The 17,859-nt window shown below is 44.8% G+C and overlaps 1 protein-coding gene and 1 long non-coding RNA gene across 5 annotated transcripts in view; one reads left to right on the top strand and one right to left on the bottom strand.

Annotated features, from left to right (window-relative positions):
- LOC119617189 overlaps positions 1-8,276 on the top strand; it is a 39,595-nt gene extending 31,319 nt beyond the window's left edge. Inside the window, exons 2-3 of the long non-coding RNA XR_005233406.1 lie at positions 7,567-7,630; positions 7,933-8,276. This is a non-coding gene — a long non-coding RNA (uncharacterized LOC119617189). The remainder of the gene's footprint in view (positions 1-7,566; positions 7,631-7,932) is intronic.
- Positions 1-17,859, bottom strand: part of nhsl2 (NHS-like 2) — a 290,189-nt gene that overhangs the window by 194,260 nt on the left and 78,070 nt on the right. The window contains exon 1 of one of the 4 annotated variants that reach the window (XM_037976541.1): positions 5,958-6,409. The exons of the other annotated variants lie outside the window; for them this stretch is intronic. Within the exon in view, the coding sequence (XP_037832469.1) occupies positions 5,958-6,036 (79 nt within the window). The 5' untranslated portion in view covers positions 6,037-6,409. Of the gene's footprint in view, positions 1-5,957; positions 6,410-17,859 lie in introns of those variants that run through there. 4 annotated transcript variants of the gene reach the window in all.

Raw genomic sequence — 17,859 nt, 5'->3', positions numbered from 1 at the left:
AGAACGTGGTTAACACTAGGAGCTAGAGTTCAGGTTAGACGCTGAGGCGGAGAATCTAACCCAGTAGGTTCGATGCTCCAGCGAAGATCTGATCACCGCCTGCTGCTTAAATCCTGGCTGGTCTCATCAGTGGTATGAGGAACACCTGTGGAACAATAATTAGTGGCGCCGCCCAGAGGGCGGAACCAAAACCCAGATCCTCACACCATCCTCCACTCTCCTGACAGCGAGAAGCAATTTATTGTAGAGGTGGACGCTTCCAACACAGGGGTTGGAGCAGTTCTTAGCCAACTGGGTAAGGATAATCGTATTCACCCATGTGCTTTCTTTTCAAAAGAGATTGTCCCCAGCAGAGAGCAATTATGATGTCGGTGAAAGAGAACTGTTGGCAGTCAAAATGGCCCTTGAGGAGTGGAGGCACTGGCTTGAAGGTGCTAAGGAACCATTCACCATCTGGACTGACCATAAGAACCTGGAGTACCTCAAGACTGCTAAGAGGCTCAATTCGCGTCAGGCAAGGTGGGCTCTGTTTTTCTCAAGGTTCTCGTTCTCTCTCATCTATAGGCCAGGAGAGAAAAATATTAAGGCAGACGCCCTCTCTCGGATTCATGAGGATTCAGCGAACGGAGCCAATCCTGAAATGGAGGAGTTCATTCTACCTCGGATGGTGAGGCTTTCAGTCACTCAACTCTAACAGGAATTACGCCAGGCTCATCAAGTTCATCCACCTCCTACTTCATGCCCCCCGGATCGTATGTTTGTACCACAACAGTTACGAGGCAAGGTAATAACCTTTTGTCACAACTCAAGGCTTTTCTGTCATCCAGGCATTAGCAAGACTTTGGCTATTGTAAAATCACAGTTTTGGTGGGAGACACTTACCAAAGATGTACGAGAGTTTGTGTCTGCCTGCTCCCGTTGTGCCCAGGCTAAGGTGTCTCGTCGTCGCCCTGCTGGGTTGCTACGTCCACTCCCGATCCCTTCTCGATCATGGTCGTATCAATGGACTTTATCACCGGCCTCCCTGCATCGGCAGGTAACACCGTTATACTAACGATTGTTGATCGATTTTCTAAGATGGTCCACTTGGTTCCGCTCAAGACACTGCCCTCAGCTAAGGAGATGGCTGATGTCCTGGCTAAAGATCTGTTCAGGCTACCAAAGGACATCGTTTCGGACCGGGGACCCCAGTTCGTGTCAAGGTTTTGGTGCAAGTTTTGTGATCTCCTGGGCATCTCCATCAGCCTCTCGTCCGGATTCAACCCTCAGACGGACGGACAGACGGAGCGGGCTAACCAGGAGGTGGAAACAAAGCTTCAACTACTCTGCTCCAGTGAACCATCAAAATGGGCAAGTAACCTACCATGGGTTGAACACGCTATTAACGCCTTGCCATCCTCTGCCACAGGCCTGTCACTATTGTATACGGTCTACGAATTCTAGCAACCTGTGTTCACCGCCCAAGAAAGACCGGCTGGTGTTCCTTCAGCCTACGCTGCTGCCCACCAGTGTCGCCGAACCTGGACCAGGGCCAGAAAAGCCCTGCTTGAGACGTCGGCAGTATACTCCCGTGCGGCCAACCAAAGATGCTCCAAGCAGCCTGAATACCAGCCAGGGCAACATGTTTGGTTCTCAACCAAGGACCTACCTTAAGGGTGGATTGCCGTAAGCTGGCGCCCAGATTCATCGGCCCATTCCCCATCTCCAAAGTGATCAACCCTGCTGCTGTCCGTCTGCAACTGCCCAGGAGTACCAGGTTCCACCCTACCTTTCATGTGTCCAGGATCAAGCCACAATGGACGTCTGGACTCTGTCCCTCCTCCAGGCCCCCTCCACCCGCCCGGTTCATCGACGGCGGCCCGGTCTTTACGGTCAGGAGACTCCTGTGGTCTTGGCGATGGGGTCGTAACATACACTACGTGGTGGACTGGGAGGGGTATGGCCCTGAGGAGCGATCTTGGGTTCCTGCTAAGAACATTCTCAATAAGACTTTGATTAAGGACTTTCACCGGGCTCACCCAGGTCAACCGGGCGGCCCGTCAGGAGCCGGGCCCTAAATGGGGGGCTCTGTCACAGCTCACTGTTCCTGCCACACCTCCTGCTCTCAAGCCACAGCATATAGTAACTTTCCACAGCCTCCAAGTTCCACGCCTCTGCAATCACGACCATTAGTCTCACCTGCTTCACCCAGTTTTAAGATCACAGCTCTCACTCAATAATCGCCAGATTATTGACTGGTTTATGCCTAGTAGATGTCCAACACTTTATCACAGTTCATGCCTGCCTTGTTTTCGACCCCTCGCCTGTCTCTCGACCCTCGCCTTCAGCCTACTCCTTGCTGGACACCTTCTCGGACTCTGACAACTGGTAATGACCCTCGCTTTCTCTCTCTGGACCTCTCCTTGTGGATTACTCATTACGGACTTCCTGGTTCTGACCCCTTGCCTGACTCTGGACTTACCCGACAGCCGAATCCCCTCACGGACGATCGTTGCTGCCTCCACCTCGCAACTCCTGGTGATCGTTCCAGACCAGACTGTGAGTGCAGCTCATAACACTAGCAAGCCTAATAGTTTGGTGTTTTCTAATAAAAGGTTAAACCTTTGTCTGTGTCCTCTCGTTCTGACTCCGTCCACGCTCGGCCTTGTCAATTACTGTTGCAATATTGATAAGCACTCTGTGTTTAAGGGAAGTCATTTATGAGAACGCAGAACAGGCTTACTGAACAAGCAGCCCCCAGGCCAAATACAGGCCCTTTTTTGAAAAGATTTTGGTCTCCACAAAGCTGGCAAAAACTCAGATTAGTTTGTATAAATATGATGCTAATAATTCAGAGCTACTCCCATACTTTGAGCATAATATTAAGTTAACTAAATTCTGCATCCATCAAATAGGCAATCCTTGTAAAATGCTGGTGTAGATTCTCAGTCATCCAGGACATGGTAAATCCAAAAAAAGGTTACAAACAAAACCAATTGAACTTCTATTCTGTAGCTGAAGATGTTTTGTTTCTTATCCAAGGAGCTTTCTTAATTCAAAAAGCAGAGCGTGTGGAGTTAAAGCTTTTAAAGCTGAGATGTTCTGTAAACTAGACTCACATGCAGATTGCCCTCACTCTCTTTACAATAGAGACTTGTTAGGGTCATTGTTAGCCCGACTCATAGATGGGCCACTCTGGTTTACATGATTCAGGTGTTATCTTTAGTAAACATGATAAAGGAGAGGGGTGGATAAATCTGACAGCTGTCAGAACCTGGCTGATTGATCAGTCAATCTGGCCTGTGTAAAATGCTGTATTATAGATAGATGAAAACATCAAAAACCACAGTAGCTAAATTTGCTACAAGATGTAAGACATCTCTTTCAAAGCCAAAAAGTTGCAAAGTAGAAAATCAACCATTTCAGAGGGAACTAAAAAGTATTTTTGTCCACTTTGCCAACAGTAACAAGTAGCACTGCAGTAATTCAAAAATACAACATGAAATCATGCCTCACTGTCAGCAAATTTACCAAAAGAATTGAAAGAATGGAAAGTTAAAGTGCACGTGCTGCTCACATCTTTCACTGGTGTCCACTGGCCATCGGCTGCTTTAGCACTAAACAAGAAAACTATCATAGCATACCTGTGAGTACTTTGGACATTAACCAAATAAAAGCAAACATTTTCTGAGGCTGAAACTGTGAGAGACTACATGCTTGCTGTCCTTGATGTAGTTGTGATTGACAAAAAAGGTTGATAAATCATTGTCTGTGACTTCCAAAGCCCCAGTATTTTATATGGCCTACTTGTAGCTGAAGTTGAATAACCCTGATCTAGAAGCATGGTGTCCTGGGAGGTTGACATCACAATCTACTATTAGCATACATCTGTGTAACTAACTACTGTTTATGTTCTTGAAATCATGTTTGTCTTCAGTAAATAATTTAAACCTATTGATGACACCGTGTTAAACTAATACCAATAAATTGCGTCACCAAAAGCTAGCTTCTCAGTTTTTCTGCTAAGCACAGATGTCATCATGAAAAATGCACTTTCTTCGTCAGACCACAAGCATAATTTCTGCCTCTTGACCTCCACTGTATCATTGAAATGGCAGTAAATAGAAGTAAATCAGACAGCCGGTTGTTTATGCAGCACCTGGTGAAATTAATGCATTTGTTCTCGCTGTCTGAAGAGAATAAATATGATGTGGACACCTATTAAAGCCAAGGTCAAATATATCAAGAGATGTCTTGTGTTGATAATTACAGCACACCAGGTGTGTCCTGGCTAGTCTGTGTCAGTTTGTGTTAAAGCTAACATACACACCACACACAAAGACATGCATCCTCATGGAGACTAGTAGCATGTGGAACCAACGGAAGCTAAGGTGTGTGCTATTACTCTCAGTAGAGCTCTTCAGCATAACATGAACACCTAGCGGTTGTGTTTTTAATGCACACATATGCCTTTTCTTCTTCCTCACCTCTCCCTCTTCTCAGTCCTTTACCTCACCTGTCAGTTCATCAATTTTCATCTTCCTAAAATAAGCATCCATTTTTCTTATTATTTCTTTTCCTTCAATCATTTTCCTCATTTTCCCTTTATGCTCTCATTCTCCTTGTTTACCATCTATACAAGGAAGCTCATTGAAGGTAATTAAAGAGCCCTACTGGTGATTCTCTCCAGCCAAGTCAGACATGCAATAGGTTCATATTATGATGCATGTGCACACAGTAACACACAATCACACCCATCATTTGACAGTTCTGCAAAAAAGAAAACTATGGCATTTTTTTGTATATAAACTCACATCTGGCTAAGCGGCAGAAGTGACTCAAAACACTCCCACATAAACACACACAGGCAGGTATTTTTCAGTCTGGTCACATGCCAAGAAACAAGCGACCAATTGACCTACTTCACTCAAACCTCGCAGCCAAGATGAATAAATGAAAAAAAAAAAGGGGGGGGGGGCAGGAATCATAGTTGTTCCTGCAGCATATGAGACATTTCAGACAAAAAACAATCAAAAAAAGAGACAAACGGTGGGAAAGTTGATAGACAGAGAAGAATAATGACTCTAAAATAATGGTGAAACTGGGCAGATCACAGAAGAATTTAAATAAATAGATTTTAGATGGAGAGATCAGCAGAGCAGGACACAAATGAACTAAGCCAACTAAACCAATATACAATGACTGGAGGCTTCCCAGCATGTATGAATGAATGGAAGGAGGGATGTATGATGGGAAAATGCAAAAACTGGAAATTATGTGGACTGAGGAGCAGACAATATAACATGAAATAATAATCAGATGATTTTCTGAAAGAATTAAAAAACACTATTTGTAACCATTTATATTAATACATGAGAACAAGTGATATTTGGTTATTGACAGTAAATAAATGGTAATAATTTGCGCTATATCAACATTAGTATTGCCTCAAATAGAAGGAAAACTGCCTCAGACAAACAAAAAACAATGCGGATGCAGAACAAAACAACTTCTTAAAAGAGTTTTAGGATAAATAAAAGGTGAACCCAAGTTAAAAGCCAATTTGATGTCCAAAATTTTAATATGAAAAGATAAGAGATAATTAGAGATTAATGGAGTTTTCAGTAAGAAAACACATAAGTAAAGATGGTTAAGAAGGGGGTGAAAAAAGAACATACAACATACTTGGGAATAAAAATGTCAAATTTCAAATGCAGCTCTATAAAAATACCTAAGTCTAGAACAAATGAGTGCAGACATGGCCAGGTGAAGGAACAGACGTGTTGCAGAGTACGTATGTGTAACGGCTGGATAGAGGAAAAGATGCATGAATAGATGAGCAGAAACACGGAAAAGTAGCTCAGCATAAATTTGAAAATGAGAACAAATAAATAAATGAATGGATGAGAAAGAGACAAAAAACACAGACTTACAGGTATAAAAATAAAGAAAACACAGCTGATAAAAAAATAAAGTACCTGTTGCAGATTTGGGTTTGTGTCTTCCTTTGGGCCGTCTTTGAGAATTGCCCATACTATTCTTCCTGTCCCAAAACATCACCAATTCATGCCACTAGGACACACACACACACTGACTGGCTAGTTGACAGACTGACAGTCGGAGAGAGAGACGGATGGTCTATCTCCTGAAAAAAACAGCGGTTGCCGAGGAGCATTTGGGAGAGGAGTTCTGAGCGTCACAGCGTCATAGAAGATCTTGGAGTGTGTGATTGTATGCAATGTGTTTGTGTCTCTGTGTGTGTAAGCTCTGCATGTGATTGCAGATGAGCTGTGTGTGTCAGAGCTCGGCTGCTACGTGAGCTGTTGGCAAAGCGAGCTCCACACCGGTGAGTGAGAACGTGAATGTGTGTGAGGGAGAGGCTGTGCACATTTGACAGAGAAAGTCTGACCATTGCCACTTAGCACATGCAAATGTGGTGTGTGTGTTTGGGAGAGAGAGTGAAAAAGACAGCTTTAGTTTGTGTTGATTATCTCCCAGCCAGTCAAATTCAGCCACTGCTGTTCAATTCATGAGACAGGCTGAACTCAGCCAATCAAAAGCCAGAGGCTGAGAGGGAGTGATGTGGGAGACAGGGTAAATTAGGTGGAGGGAGAAACATTTTTTTGGGGGGGGGGCATAAGCAATTTGTCATGGAGGAAGACAAGGGGAGTGAATAAACAATAAATCAGCCAAAAAGAACTGTGAAGCTGCAAAAATGTAGGGAACTAGAGTAACCTTTTCCTGTCATTGCTGACAGGAAAAATATGAAGCTCAACAGTAGATGCTGTTTTGTAAACAGAAACAGAAAACACACACACACACACACATAAATATATATATATATATATATATATATATATATATATGAAAGAAATTAAAGGCTTAGAATTCCTACAAGTAGAGGCTAGAGCAGGGGAGGGATGGGGAGTAGGCAGAGGGAGTGGGGTTGTCAGTGCAACCATCAACCAATCACAGTAACAGCTCCGGTTTTCAAGTCCTCTTTGGTCTTTCTCAGTAATAATTTGCTTTTTTTGAGAGTTTAGACACTCCCGTAGGCTTCTATAGAAATAATGAAATGTGGAATTTATGTGGGTCATGCAGCACTGCAGCAGTTCCAGGATTGAACGTAGTTCATTCTCGGTGTTTCGCAAGTGTTTTCTCCAGTAAGTTGATGAAAATACAACACTTTTTTGCTATTGTGAAGCGTTGGCTGGCTGTTCTGTACCACAATTTATTAACAACTTTATGTTGCCAGTTTTAAATAATTAAGCATGTTAACTTGCTAGTTGTATTTTAACTGCAGCTAGCTTATTGCGAGCATGATGGGTTTAAACGGGTCTATTTCAGTTTTCAGCGTTTTAAAATATCCTTACAGCCTTTTTAAATTTGATAATTTTTCAATTTTTGTAGTAATTCCAGTTACTAAACTATCTCAACTCGAAAATATTTAGCCTTTTTTCTGCAAGATTGACATGGTTAAATTAGTTAAAGTTATAGATCCTTCGTCAAAGACGGTGGCATAAATGGGGACATTATCATTAAAGAAAAACGTGATTGTGGAGATGGGTAATTTTTTATATTTTCCAGGTAAACCACAGGAGAAAGATTTCAGTGAACTTCTGAAGCATGTTGCATTCAAAGTATCCATAAGGTAACAAGATCTCATTTTCTGTCTTCCCAAAATAATAAGAGCTGAATCAAGATGTTTGAATACAATGACTTTAACACCATAACCTAATGAATTAACCTTTACTTTACATTATTAGTTTAGCATTTGGTAATCATGGGTCAAGTTGAGATGAGAATCTCTTTCAAGACAGAACAAGAAATAAGAATTATTACCTAGAATATATCAGCATCAGTAAACTGTGGAACAGTAACAAAAAAGAACTTATTAAACTATCAGAGGTAACACTTCTGCCATTGCATTTATGTCTATCTTCATGTTTTCAGACTGTGGTGAACTAAGAAATGACCAGGTTGGTGGAACTAGCTGGTCCTGTCAGTGATGGAGTGATAGAGCTGGTAAGTGAATGGGGGAGTGCTCGAGCTGACTGGGTGATGAAGAGGCAGTCAAAATAAAAATCAAATCAAAGTGATCAGAAATTAGTTTGTCACGTACCAGATGCAAGCATTTCAACATATTTTTGTGAAATTTAGTAAACGTTTCTGAGCTATTGTAATGAATTTAATAGAGGACCCGAAAATTCAGTCAGACTGAGTTTTACAGGATTTATTTTGAAAATAGTACTGGTGGGAATCAGGAAATGTCTATTAGGACAAACTAGAAACTCCAAAAGAGGATAGGATGGGTTAATGGCTATTAAAGTGCAAGGAGTTGAAACAGGACTCAGGGAAAAAGCCACTAACCTTTTAAGAGTCAAAACAAGGAGTTTGATCTCACTACTCCAGATAGATGACAGGAAGCAGTTAGCAAGGGTAGTGACATCACCGCAGGAAAGAAATCCTGAGCAGACTTGCTTTAGAGCTTTGATCTTTAGGGATAAATTCTGAACTCCATGGGTTAGTCAGAAGGCGGATGAGGGAAGATGTGCACCAGGAGGAATTTGTTTGGGACATTTGCAATATATTGTCAATTGGCACGGCACCCATGGTGTTACCGATGCCCCTGCGAAATCGTCAGGTGGGAGCAAGTGTACCTCAGGTGGGAGCAAGTGTGCATCGCACCACCCAAAACGAACTGAATTTTAAAATCCACTAGGTGGCAACGCGTGCATGTATAATGATTTTTTGGGTGTTTTGAGGTTTTTCTGGAGGTCAGCCATTATGGGGGATGGGCTGAGGTCCACGAAGTGGAAGCAAAGGGGTACGAGGTGAACATATGGCAGTGGCTCAAGAGGTAGGGGTTTGTCCTGTAATCGGAGGGTTGCTGGTTCGAGCCCCCGCTCCAGCTCTCTCAGCCGTTGTGTCCTTGGGCAAGACACTTCACCCGCCTTGGCTACTGGTGGTGGTCAGAGGGATCGGTGGCGCCGGTGTGATGGCAGCCTCACTTCTGTCAGCCCGCCCCAGGGCAGCTGTGGCTACAATGTAGCTTACCACCATCAGTGTGTGAATGTGTGAATGTGTGGATGAATGGGTGAATGATTGTAGTGTAAAGCACTTTTGGGGTCCTTGGACTAGATAAAGCGCTATATAAGTGCAAGCCATTTACCATTTACCATATGATGGGTGTACCCTGACGCCGGGACCCCAATGCTACGGATTGCCCCCCCCCCCTCCCCCCGGGCTCTATAGCGCCACCAATGGGCCGACACCATTTTTGGGTCGATGTTGGAATTTTGGATCCCCGTTTGGTGTACAGTCATGAACAAAAGTTTTGAGAATGACACAAATATAATATTTTCACATGATCGACTGCCCTCTGGTTTTCATGTGTGTATGTCAGATGTTTTCATCACATACAGAAAATACAGAAATACAGTTGCAATCATATTATGAGTAACAAAAGCTTTTATTGACAGTTAGAATGAGTTAATGCAGCAAGTCAAGGTCCTCTTCTTCAGGACCTCTGCAATTCTCCCTGGCATGCTCTCAATCAACTTCTGGACCAAATCTTGACTGATAGCAGTCCATTCTTGCACAATCAATGCTTGCATTTTGTCAGAATTCCTAGGTTTTTGTTTGTCCACCCGTCTCTTGATGATTGACCACAAGTTTTCAATGGGATTAAGATCTGGGGAGTTTCCAGGCCATGGACTCAAAATCTCTATGTTTTGCTCCCTGAGCCAGTTAGTTATCACCTTTGCTTTATGGCAAGGTGCTCTATCATGCTGGAAAAGGCATTGTTCATCACCAAACTGCTCTTGGACAGTTGGGAGAAGTTGCTCTCGGAGGACATTCTGGTACCATTCTTTATTCATGGCTGTGTTTTTAGGCAAGACTGTGAGAGAGCCGACTCCCTTGGCTGAGAAGCAACCCCACACATGAATGGTTTCAGGATGCTTTACAGTCGGCATGAGACAAGACTGGTGGTAGCGCTCACCTCGTCTTCTCCAAACAAGCTGTTTTCCAGATGTCCCAAACAATCGGAAAGGGGATTCATCAGAGAAAATGACTTTACCCCAGTCCTCAGCAGTCCACTCCCCGTACCTTTTGCAGAATATCAGTCTGTCCCTGATGTTTTTCCTGGAGAGAAGTGGCTTCTTTGCTGCTCTCCTTGAGACCAGGCCTTGCTCCAAGAGTCTCCACCTCACAGTGCGTGCAGATGCACTCACACCTGCCTGCTGCCATTCCTGAGCAAGCTCTGCACTGCTGGTAGCCCGATCCCGCAGCTGAAACACTTTTAAGAGATGGTCCTGGCGCTTGCTGGTCTTTCCTGGGCGCCCTGGAGCCTTTTTGGCAACAATGGAACCTCTCTCCTTGAAGTTCTTGATGATGCGATAGATTGTTGACTGAGGTGCAATCTTTCTAGCTGCGATACTCTTCCCTGTTAGGCCATTTTTGTGCAGTGCAATGATGACTGCACGTGTTTCTTTAGAGATAACCATGGTTCACAGAAGAGAAACAATGATGCCAAGCACCAGCCTCTTTTTAAAGTGTCCAGTAGTGTCATTCTTACTTAATCCTGACAGACTGATCTCCAGCCCTGTCCTCATCAACACCCACACCTGTGTTAGTGCAGCAATCACTGAAACGATGTTAGCTGGTCCTTTTAAGGCAGGGCTGCAATGAAGTTGAAATGTGTTTTGGGGGATAAAGTTCATTTTCTAGGCAAATATTGACTTTGCAATTAATTGCTGTTAAGCTGATCACTCTTTATAACATTCTGGAGTATATGCAAATTGCCATTATAAAAACGAAAGCAGTAGACTTTGTAAAAATTAACATTTGAATCATTCTCAAAACTTTTGGCCATGACTGTAGGTGTTATTTGGGTCCTCGTGGGGGGGCATGACCTTTTGGGTTTTCTGCATTTTTGAAGGCCTTCACAAAACTCTTACAGGGGCATCTCCTGGTCGCCCTGGATCTAATTTCGTTAGTGGCTAATGGTTAGCATGTTGCTAACTCTAAGTAGCCACCACAAGGTTCTAGAGAGCTGGGCTTTGGTACATCTGTAGTGCCTGGGTAGACGGTGTAGCACGACCAGTTTGGCTCCAATCGGACGAACCATCGCGAAACTGCAGGGCGTCAAAATTGCTAAATCTTGCCCTTTGACCTGCTGCCATTCAGGGCCTAAAGGTCGCACAGACTCCCCGAAGGGCTCGTTCTTCTCGTCCTGACACCCTCAAAGACATATCCGAAGGCCGGCTCCCTAGTCCCAACTTTGGACCAAACCTTGTCCTTTCCGGGGATGCCTGGTAGTCCACATCAAGACGATCAGAAGGAGCCCACAAGTGTCCCTGTATCCCACTCGGAAGTCCCAGAAAACCCCCCAAAGTGAAGGTGTGATTGGCACCAGGTGAAAGCAGAGGGGCATGGGCCATAGGCTTTATAGTAAAATGTTGCCCATGCCACTCTGCTTCCACACGTTGCCCATACTTCCCCTATTAGGGGCAACGTGTAAAGCAGAGGGGCATAGGCCATATATTTCAATAGGCTTTATAGTAAGATGTGGCCCGTGTCACAGCTCCATCTGTTCCTGCCACGCCTCTTGCTTCTAGTCATGCCACAGCCATGTAACTTCCCACTCCCAGTCTCAAGCCACACCTCTGTTTCCATGACCACATAATTAGTCTCATCTGTTTCACCTGTTCCTGACTCCATAAATACTCACAGCTCCCAGTACTCAAGCGCCAGATTATTGAAAGCCTTCAAGCAAGTAAATGTCCAGCGTTCATTCCTCGTTCATGCCTGATCTCGACCCTTGCCTGTTCCACGACCATCGTCTCCTGCCTGCTCCTTTCCTGATACTGCTTTGGACTCTGACCTCTTGTTGCCGACCTCGCTTTGCTCATCTGGACCTCGCCCTTTGGATTCTCCCTTTCTGGTTTTGGCTTCGGACCTCTGACCCACCGGTAATGACCCTCCGCCTGTACCTGGACTTTCGCCTCAGCCCCTTTCAGACAAGCCTGTCTGCAACTAGTTACCAAGCTAAGGAGGACTTACCAGTTCTGGTCCCGATCCACGACGGTCACGTGAGTGGGCTGTTCAGAGACTCTGGTCCCGCTCTTAGTCAGTCCATAATAAAATCCTTAAAACTTTGTTGTTGTGTTGCGAGTCTGAAACCTGTCAAGTCCTGCCTTGTCAGCCCGTGCAACTCTGCTTCCACCCGGTGCCCCTATTTTCCCTTTTCGGGGGCACCCAGTGGAAGCAGAGGCCCCTGCCCCACGAAGCCCCTTAAAGCCTGGTAGCCAAGCCCCAGGAGGGCCCTGGAAGCTCCAAGCCAAGCCCAAGGAAGCCCGGGAGCCAAGCCCCAGCAAGCCCCTGGAAGCCCGGGAGCCAAGCCCCAGGAAGGCCCTGGAAGCTCCAAGCCAAGCCCCCCAGTGGAGGCAGAGGCCCCTGCCCCTGCTCCCTTGACGCCTTGAAGCCCAATGGATGTTTGGCCCGTGCCTCTATGCTTCCACTTGGTGCCCCTCCTGAATCCCTGCATTTTGAAGGCCTACCCATGGTCAGATTCAAACGAAACTCACACAGGGGCATCTCCTGGTCGCCCTGGACATAATGTTGTTAGGGGCTAATGGTTAGCATGTTGGAAAGCTGGCTTTGGTACATCTGTAGTGCCTGGAGAGAGGGTGTTGCACAACAAGTACGGTCTTGATCGGTCTAAGCGTTCTTGAGTTATTCAGCTTCAAACCTTGAATTTTTCAGATTTTGGACCCCCGCCATTTCGCGCTCAAAGGTCACACAGACACGAGAGCAACATTTGCACGATCAGCACGGACCCTTGAATGACATACGTGAAAATCAGCCCTCTACGAGCAACTCGGCAAAACCGAGGATCGCAACTTGTCTCCCTAAATTTATACAATTGAAGAAGACAAGTTGGCCTTATTTTTGCGAATTTTGAAAGTTGAACTTTGACATACGGCCACCAAATTTTACGCACATGTTCTGGAGTTCCCTTTCTACGTGCCCTGCAATTTTGGGCTCTCTAGGTGCTCACGGTGCCCCACAAAACTCCCCCAAAGTTTACAAAAAAGTACAAACAGAAGTACGCTTACAGGGGAAAATCCACCATTTGAATTGACTGCTGTTTGCCTCCCAGCTTCACGTAAGAATGTCAGAGGCATGGTTTTGACCGCTGTAAAGGCTGTAAAGATGAAAATTAGCCCACCCAGCTAATGACGCTAAGCTAAAAAATATGTGCGCCCGCTGCAGATGCTAGCCCCTTGAAGCCCCAAAGCCTTGAAGTCAAGCCCCTGGAAGCCCCTGGAAGCCCCAAGAGGTGCCTCCAGTGGAGGCAAAGGCCCCTGCCTCACGAAGCCCCCTGAAGCCTGGAAGCCCCTTGAAGCCTTGAAGCATGGAAGCCAGACCCAAGAAGGCCCCTTGAATCCCCGAAGCCCCTTGAAGCCTTGCCCCTGGAAGCCCCGAGAGGTGCCCTCAGTGGAGGCAGAGGCCCCTGCCCCACGGAGCCCCTTGAAGCCCGGGAGCCAAGCCCCAGGAAGCTCCTGGAAGCCCCAAGGCAAGCCCCAGGAAGCCCCTTCCACTTGGTGCCCCTACATTCCCTTATTGGGGGCATCAGGTGGAAGCAGAGGGGCAGGGGCAACATTTTACTATAAGGCCTAATGAAATGTATATCCCCTGCGCCTCTGCTTCCACACGTTGCCCCTACATTCCCTTATCAGAGTCAAAGTGTGAAAGCAGAGGGGCACGGGCAACATTTTACTATAAGGCCTATTGAAATATATAACCCGTGCCCCTCTGCTTCCACCTGGTGCCACTCACTGCTCCCTCTGGTGGAGAAGTTGATATTGCAACTGTATCGGGGCCAACGTATGGAAGCAGAGGGGCACGGGCAACATTTTACTATAAGGCCTATTGAAATATACGGCCCGTGCCACTCTGATTCCACACGTTGCCCCTCACTGCTCCCTCTGGTGGAGAAGTTGATATTACAAGTTTTTCGGGTGGCTGTTGCCCGGCCCCCGAGGTGACCCGGACCCTGGGATTGACCAAATCTGTTCTAGGGGCCGGGACGCCTGTGCCCTCACCCTTGAATCGACCGTTCCACGTTGAAAATATAGCGTTGTGATCTGTAAGCGCTAACTGCTCATGCTCCTCTGCCCCTCTAAATAAAATCATGATGAAGTTAAAGCTGTACTAAGCAACAATTAGGAATCTAACAATCTAACATTATCTAAAGTATGAACTAAGATAACTAAACTAAACTAAATGTACAGGAAGGCTAAAAAAGCTACAACATAGCAACATAACACAGAACTTTCTAGTAGCCTAAAAATAATGAAGGAGGGAAGGGGGGTGGGGGGGGTGAGTGAAATAGATGACTCAGAAACAGCGAAAAGTGTGTGTGTAGAGGCGGTGGAAGACGATGTGGTGCATGTTGTATGAGTGTGTGTGTGTGTGTGTGTGTGTTTGCAGATAGGTCCAATAATCACATCACAGAGGCCATTGTCTTTGATAATGTGATGGAATGTTTATCAGCCAGCCCAGAGCAGATCCACAGATGTCCTTAGGCAAGGGAGGGGGCAGAGCATCTTGTTTACATAGTTCTGAAGAGAAATTTGAAGATAACTGAGCAAGGTCAGCCTAGCGGAGCCAAATTCACAAACAAACAGTAATTGTTTTGGTTGAGGCAGACTTGTTTTTGTCTGCTTTGAAAAGTCTTGCTGATACTTCTCAATGGCGAATCCAAACAGCCAAATTCCAGGACCATTCCGCCTGGTTCGAGCGAGCAACTTCCTCAAGATGTAACCCATATTATGAGTTCCAGAACCGCAATTCAGTCTAACTTGCGATTCAGCTCCCATAACCACACAGTTTGATTGTTGACCGCCAAACCCATCAAACGAATTTGATGATAAGTCAGGTAACTGCTTAATCCAAACAGCAGAAATCCTGTTATCAAAAACCCAAATATGTGAAGATCTTCCAAAGACAAAAATTGTCAGACAAACAATATTCCATTTCCTCCAGGAATCCTTTGTGTATCCAGCAAAAAATGTTCCCTCAGGGTAAGTCAGAGCTCTCCCAAGTTCTGTCTTTCCGTCAAGAAAATTTGATCAATTGTGTTGCGAGACCAGCTGACCACATCCATGGTTTAAAATTTTTTTTGGAGAATATATAAAAAAGAGGCTCCAAAAGAAAGCAGGGCAGAGAGGCGGGGGTACAGTTAAGGAGACAGAGAGAACAGAGAGCAGAGAGAAAAAAAATTGAGTTCATTATTAGGACTGTGTAACTGAATACCTTCCTCTGGTGTCTCTTCTTGTGTTGTAATTTACTTCAATCTAAAAGTTTTTCTCTCTTCAACCTAACTGAATTCAAAATATTGTTCTGTCAGAATTATGGTTGAACACAGCAGAGGCTGATTCATACTGTTTTACATAAATTCATTCATTTTTTACCTCTCTTCCATTCCTATAACTGTAGAATTACACATCAAACAGCTATCACAAAAAAGGTGCTTTGCTTCACAAGATCACCTACTAGAAAAAAACATCTCACATGTATATTTAGTGCTGAGAAGATTAGGCAGATTACCAATGTAGCACTTTTTTCTACATGCGATACATGTTAAAATTAAAGGCCTGTCATTCCTCTAGGGAAAGCATATTGACTGACACTTTTCATACCAGAGTTTTTAACTAAAATAAAAGAAAGCAGTTCTAGCTGTTTTTGTCTAACCTTGTAAATGACATTGTGTGCAATCTCAAGCAAGATCACATATGAGATCTATCATACTGTGACATGTGTTACCTTTCACAGTATGTGTTGTGGTTGTAGAGTCAAACACAACACATACTGAGAGAGGTAACACATCTTGCAAGATCTTAAACTTTAGTTTAATATTTGTAAAATTGGCTGAGGTATTGTTATGAAAGGCGAAAGTGGTGGAAACGTGCCGACTCACAATCCTGACACAGTGAGACTTCACAGTGAGGAAACTCAGGCCTTATCTGAGCAGGAGGGAGAGAGCAACCCTCCATATCAGGATAACATCACCCAACCTGCTGGAGAGGAGGATGGTCAAGATTTGCTGTTTGTTCAGCCCGCTGAAGCTGCATGTGAAACTGTGCCATGCCAGGCCCTGACCTATCCTCACCTAGCTGGGCTGATGAACCCTGTACTACCCTATCATAACTCTCCAGTAATGGGGTCCTTGTATCCTTTTATGGCCCTTCCGCTACAAGCAGAGATGAATCCAGCATTATTCCTTTTGCCACCTGGAACTGGTCGGGAGGTGAAGAAGCCATAAACAATGGGATGCACCAATTGTGTCCAATGAGAGAAATGGACTGGAGATAAAGCAGACCTTGAAGGACACAGAGCCTGGGAAAGGAAGACGGAGTGAAGAAACTAGCATCAATGGGCTTTTGTATGATTCATGCTTAAATCTTCTCTTTTTTTTCCTTCTCAGAACCAAGATTACGGAGGGTGTTGTAACTTTTCCCTGTTATGCATAATCATCATTAGAAGGCATGTTTTGAAGTCCATTCTTTATTCAAGTTATGAAGAAGGAGGTAGCTAAAAGTTGTTTTGCATAATCATGAAGGGATGTTTAATAAAACTTTCAGAGAAGGGACAGCGTCTTTTTTGGAGCTTACGTCTTGACGTGGTGTCGATTAGAAACCTTTTTCTGATTTTTCTCATTTTTGTCTTTTATTTTTTTACATTTTTAATCATATAACCTGTGACCAGGACATTACATACTTTTTACACCTTTAATAAAGTTTGGCCGTGAGGCGTATATCTGACCAGTGACTCCTGGGTTATTTCCTGCGTCCTCGGTAAGTCCCTCTGTTCATTTTCTGACTCTGCTGGTTTATTTCTGGTGTGGTGGCACAATAGAGGCACGAGCTGAGCTAAGTTAAGGGTGCCAGGGTGCCCCCCCTTCCTGGTTCCGATCTTAAAGCCTCAGAGAGGAGTGACAGAGGGGACTCGGGCTCATCGTGGACGCGGGCTCCATTTGGCCTGGTGCGTCCTTGCTGGGTCCTCGGGGCATCCCTTTGCTAAAAGGAGCAATGATTCCCCGTCTGGAGCCACATTTCAATTGGTCAGTTGCATCTGCAGTTTTTTATTAATTTTAAATCCTACTCATCCGGTAGTCTGTCACGGTAATTTGAGTCTAGTCGAACATCCAGGTGGTTCACAGTAGGTGAAAGGTGTGGGCCACGGACCTCCCAGCAGGGGCTGCATTCACCATGAGCGCGGAGCCGTGGGTGAAGTTGACTCGGCAGCACATGCTGACTCAAGCTGTCCGGACCCTCAGGCCTTTCTACAGTATTACCACTGTTGCGTTGACTAATGTCGGTTCGTGGTAGCAGCCATCTATACTTGAGTTAACTCCAACAGTTAATGAAAGTGTTAAAAACAGACATAAAATAAAAACATAAACAGATATCAGTTAGCACATGAAGTATAAGTTGGGAATGGCTATAAGCTACAACCAAATCAAATTTTAGCTCAATAACTGTGAAACTGACTGAGTTATATCTCTTTTTATGTTTGCTAAAATTGCTTACCTGATCCAGCCATCTTGAATGGGGTTGACTCAAGAACTCTTTGAGTGTTCCATCAAATATTTTATTCAAATGACAGACAAACAGACATGGGCAAAACATTATTGCCCTTGTGGGTGAAAAGCCAGGTATGTCGCACACCGAAATAACAGTCGGAGTCGTTGGATTCCAGCCAATACACGGGGGATTTTATTGACACATTTACTCTTGATCAGCTTGCCCCAAAATCCCAAAGTATCTTTGAGACAGGGCGTATTTATACAGAAATCAATGCATGATGACT

Source organism: Kryptolebias marmoratus, linkage group LG7 (genome assembly GCF_001649575.2).
Source record: "Kryptolebias marmoratus isolate JLee-2015 linkage group LG7, ASM164957v2, whole genome shotgun sequence".
Lineage (NCBI taxonomy): Eukaryota > Metazoa > Chordata > Actinopteri > Cyprinodontiformes > Rivulidae > Kryptolebias > Kryptolebias marmoratus.
Note: the sequence above shows the minus strand (reverse complement) of the source record. Positions and strands in the feature narration are given on the sequence as shown.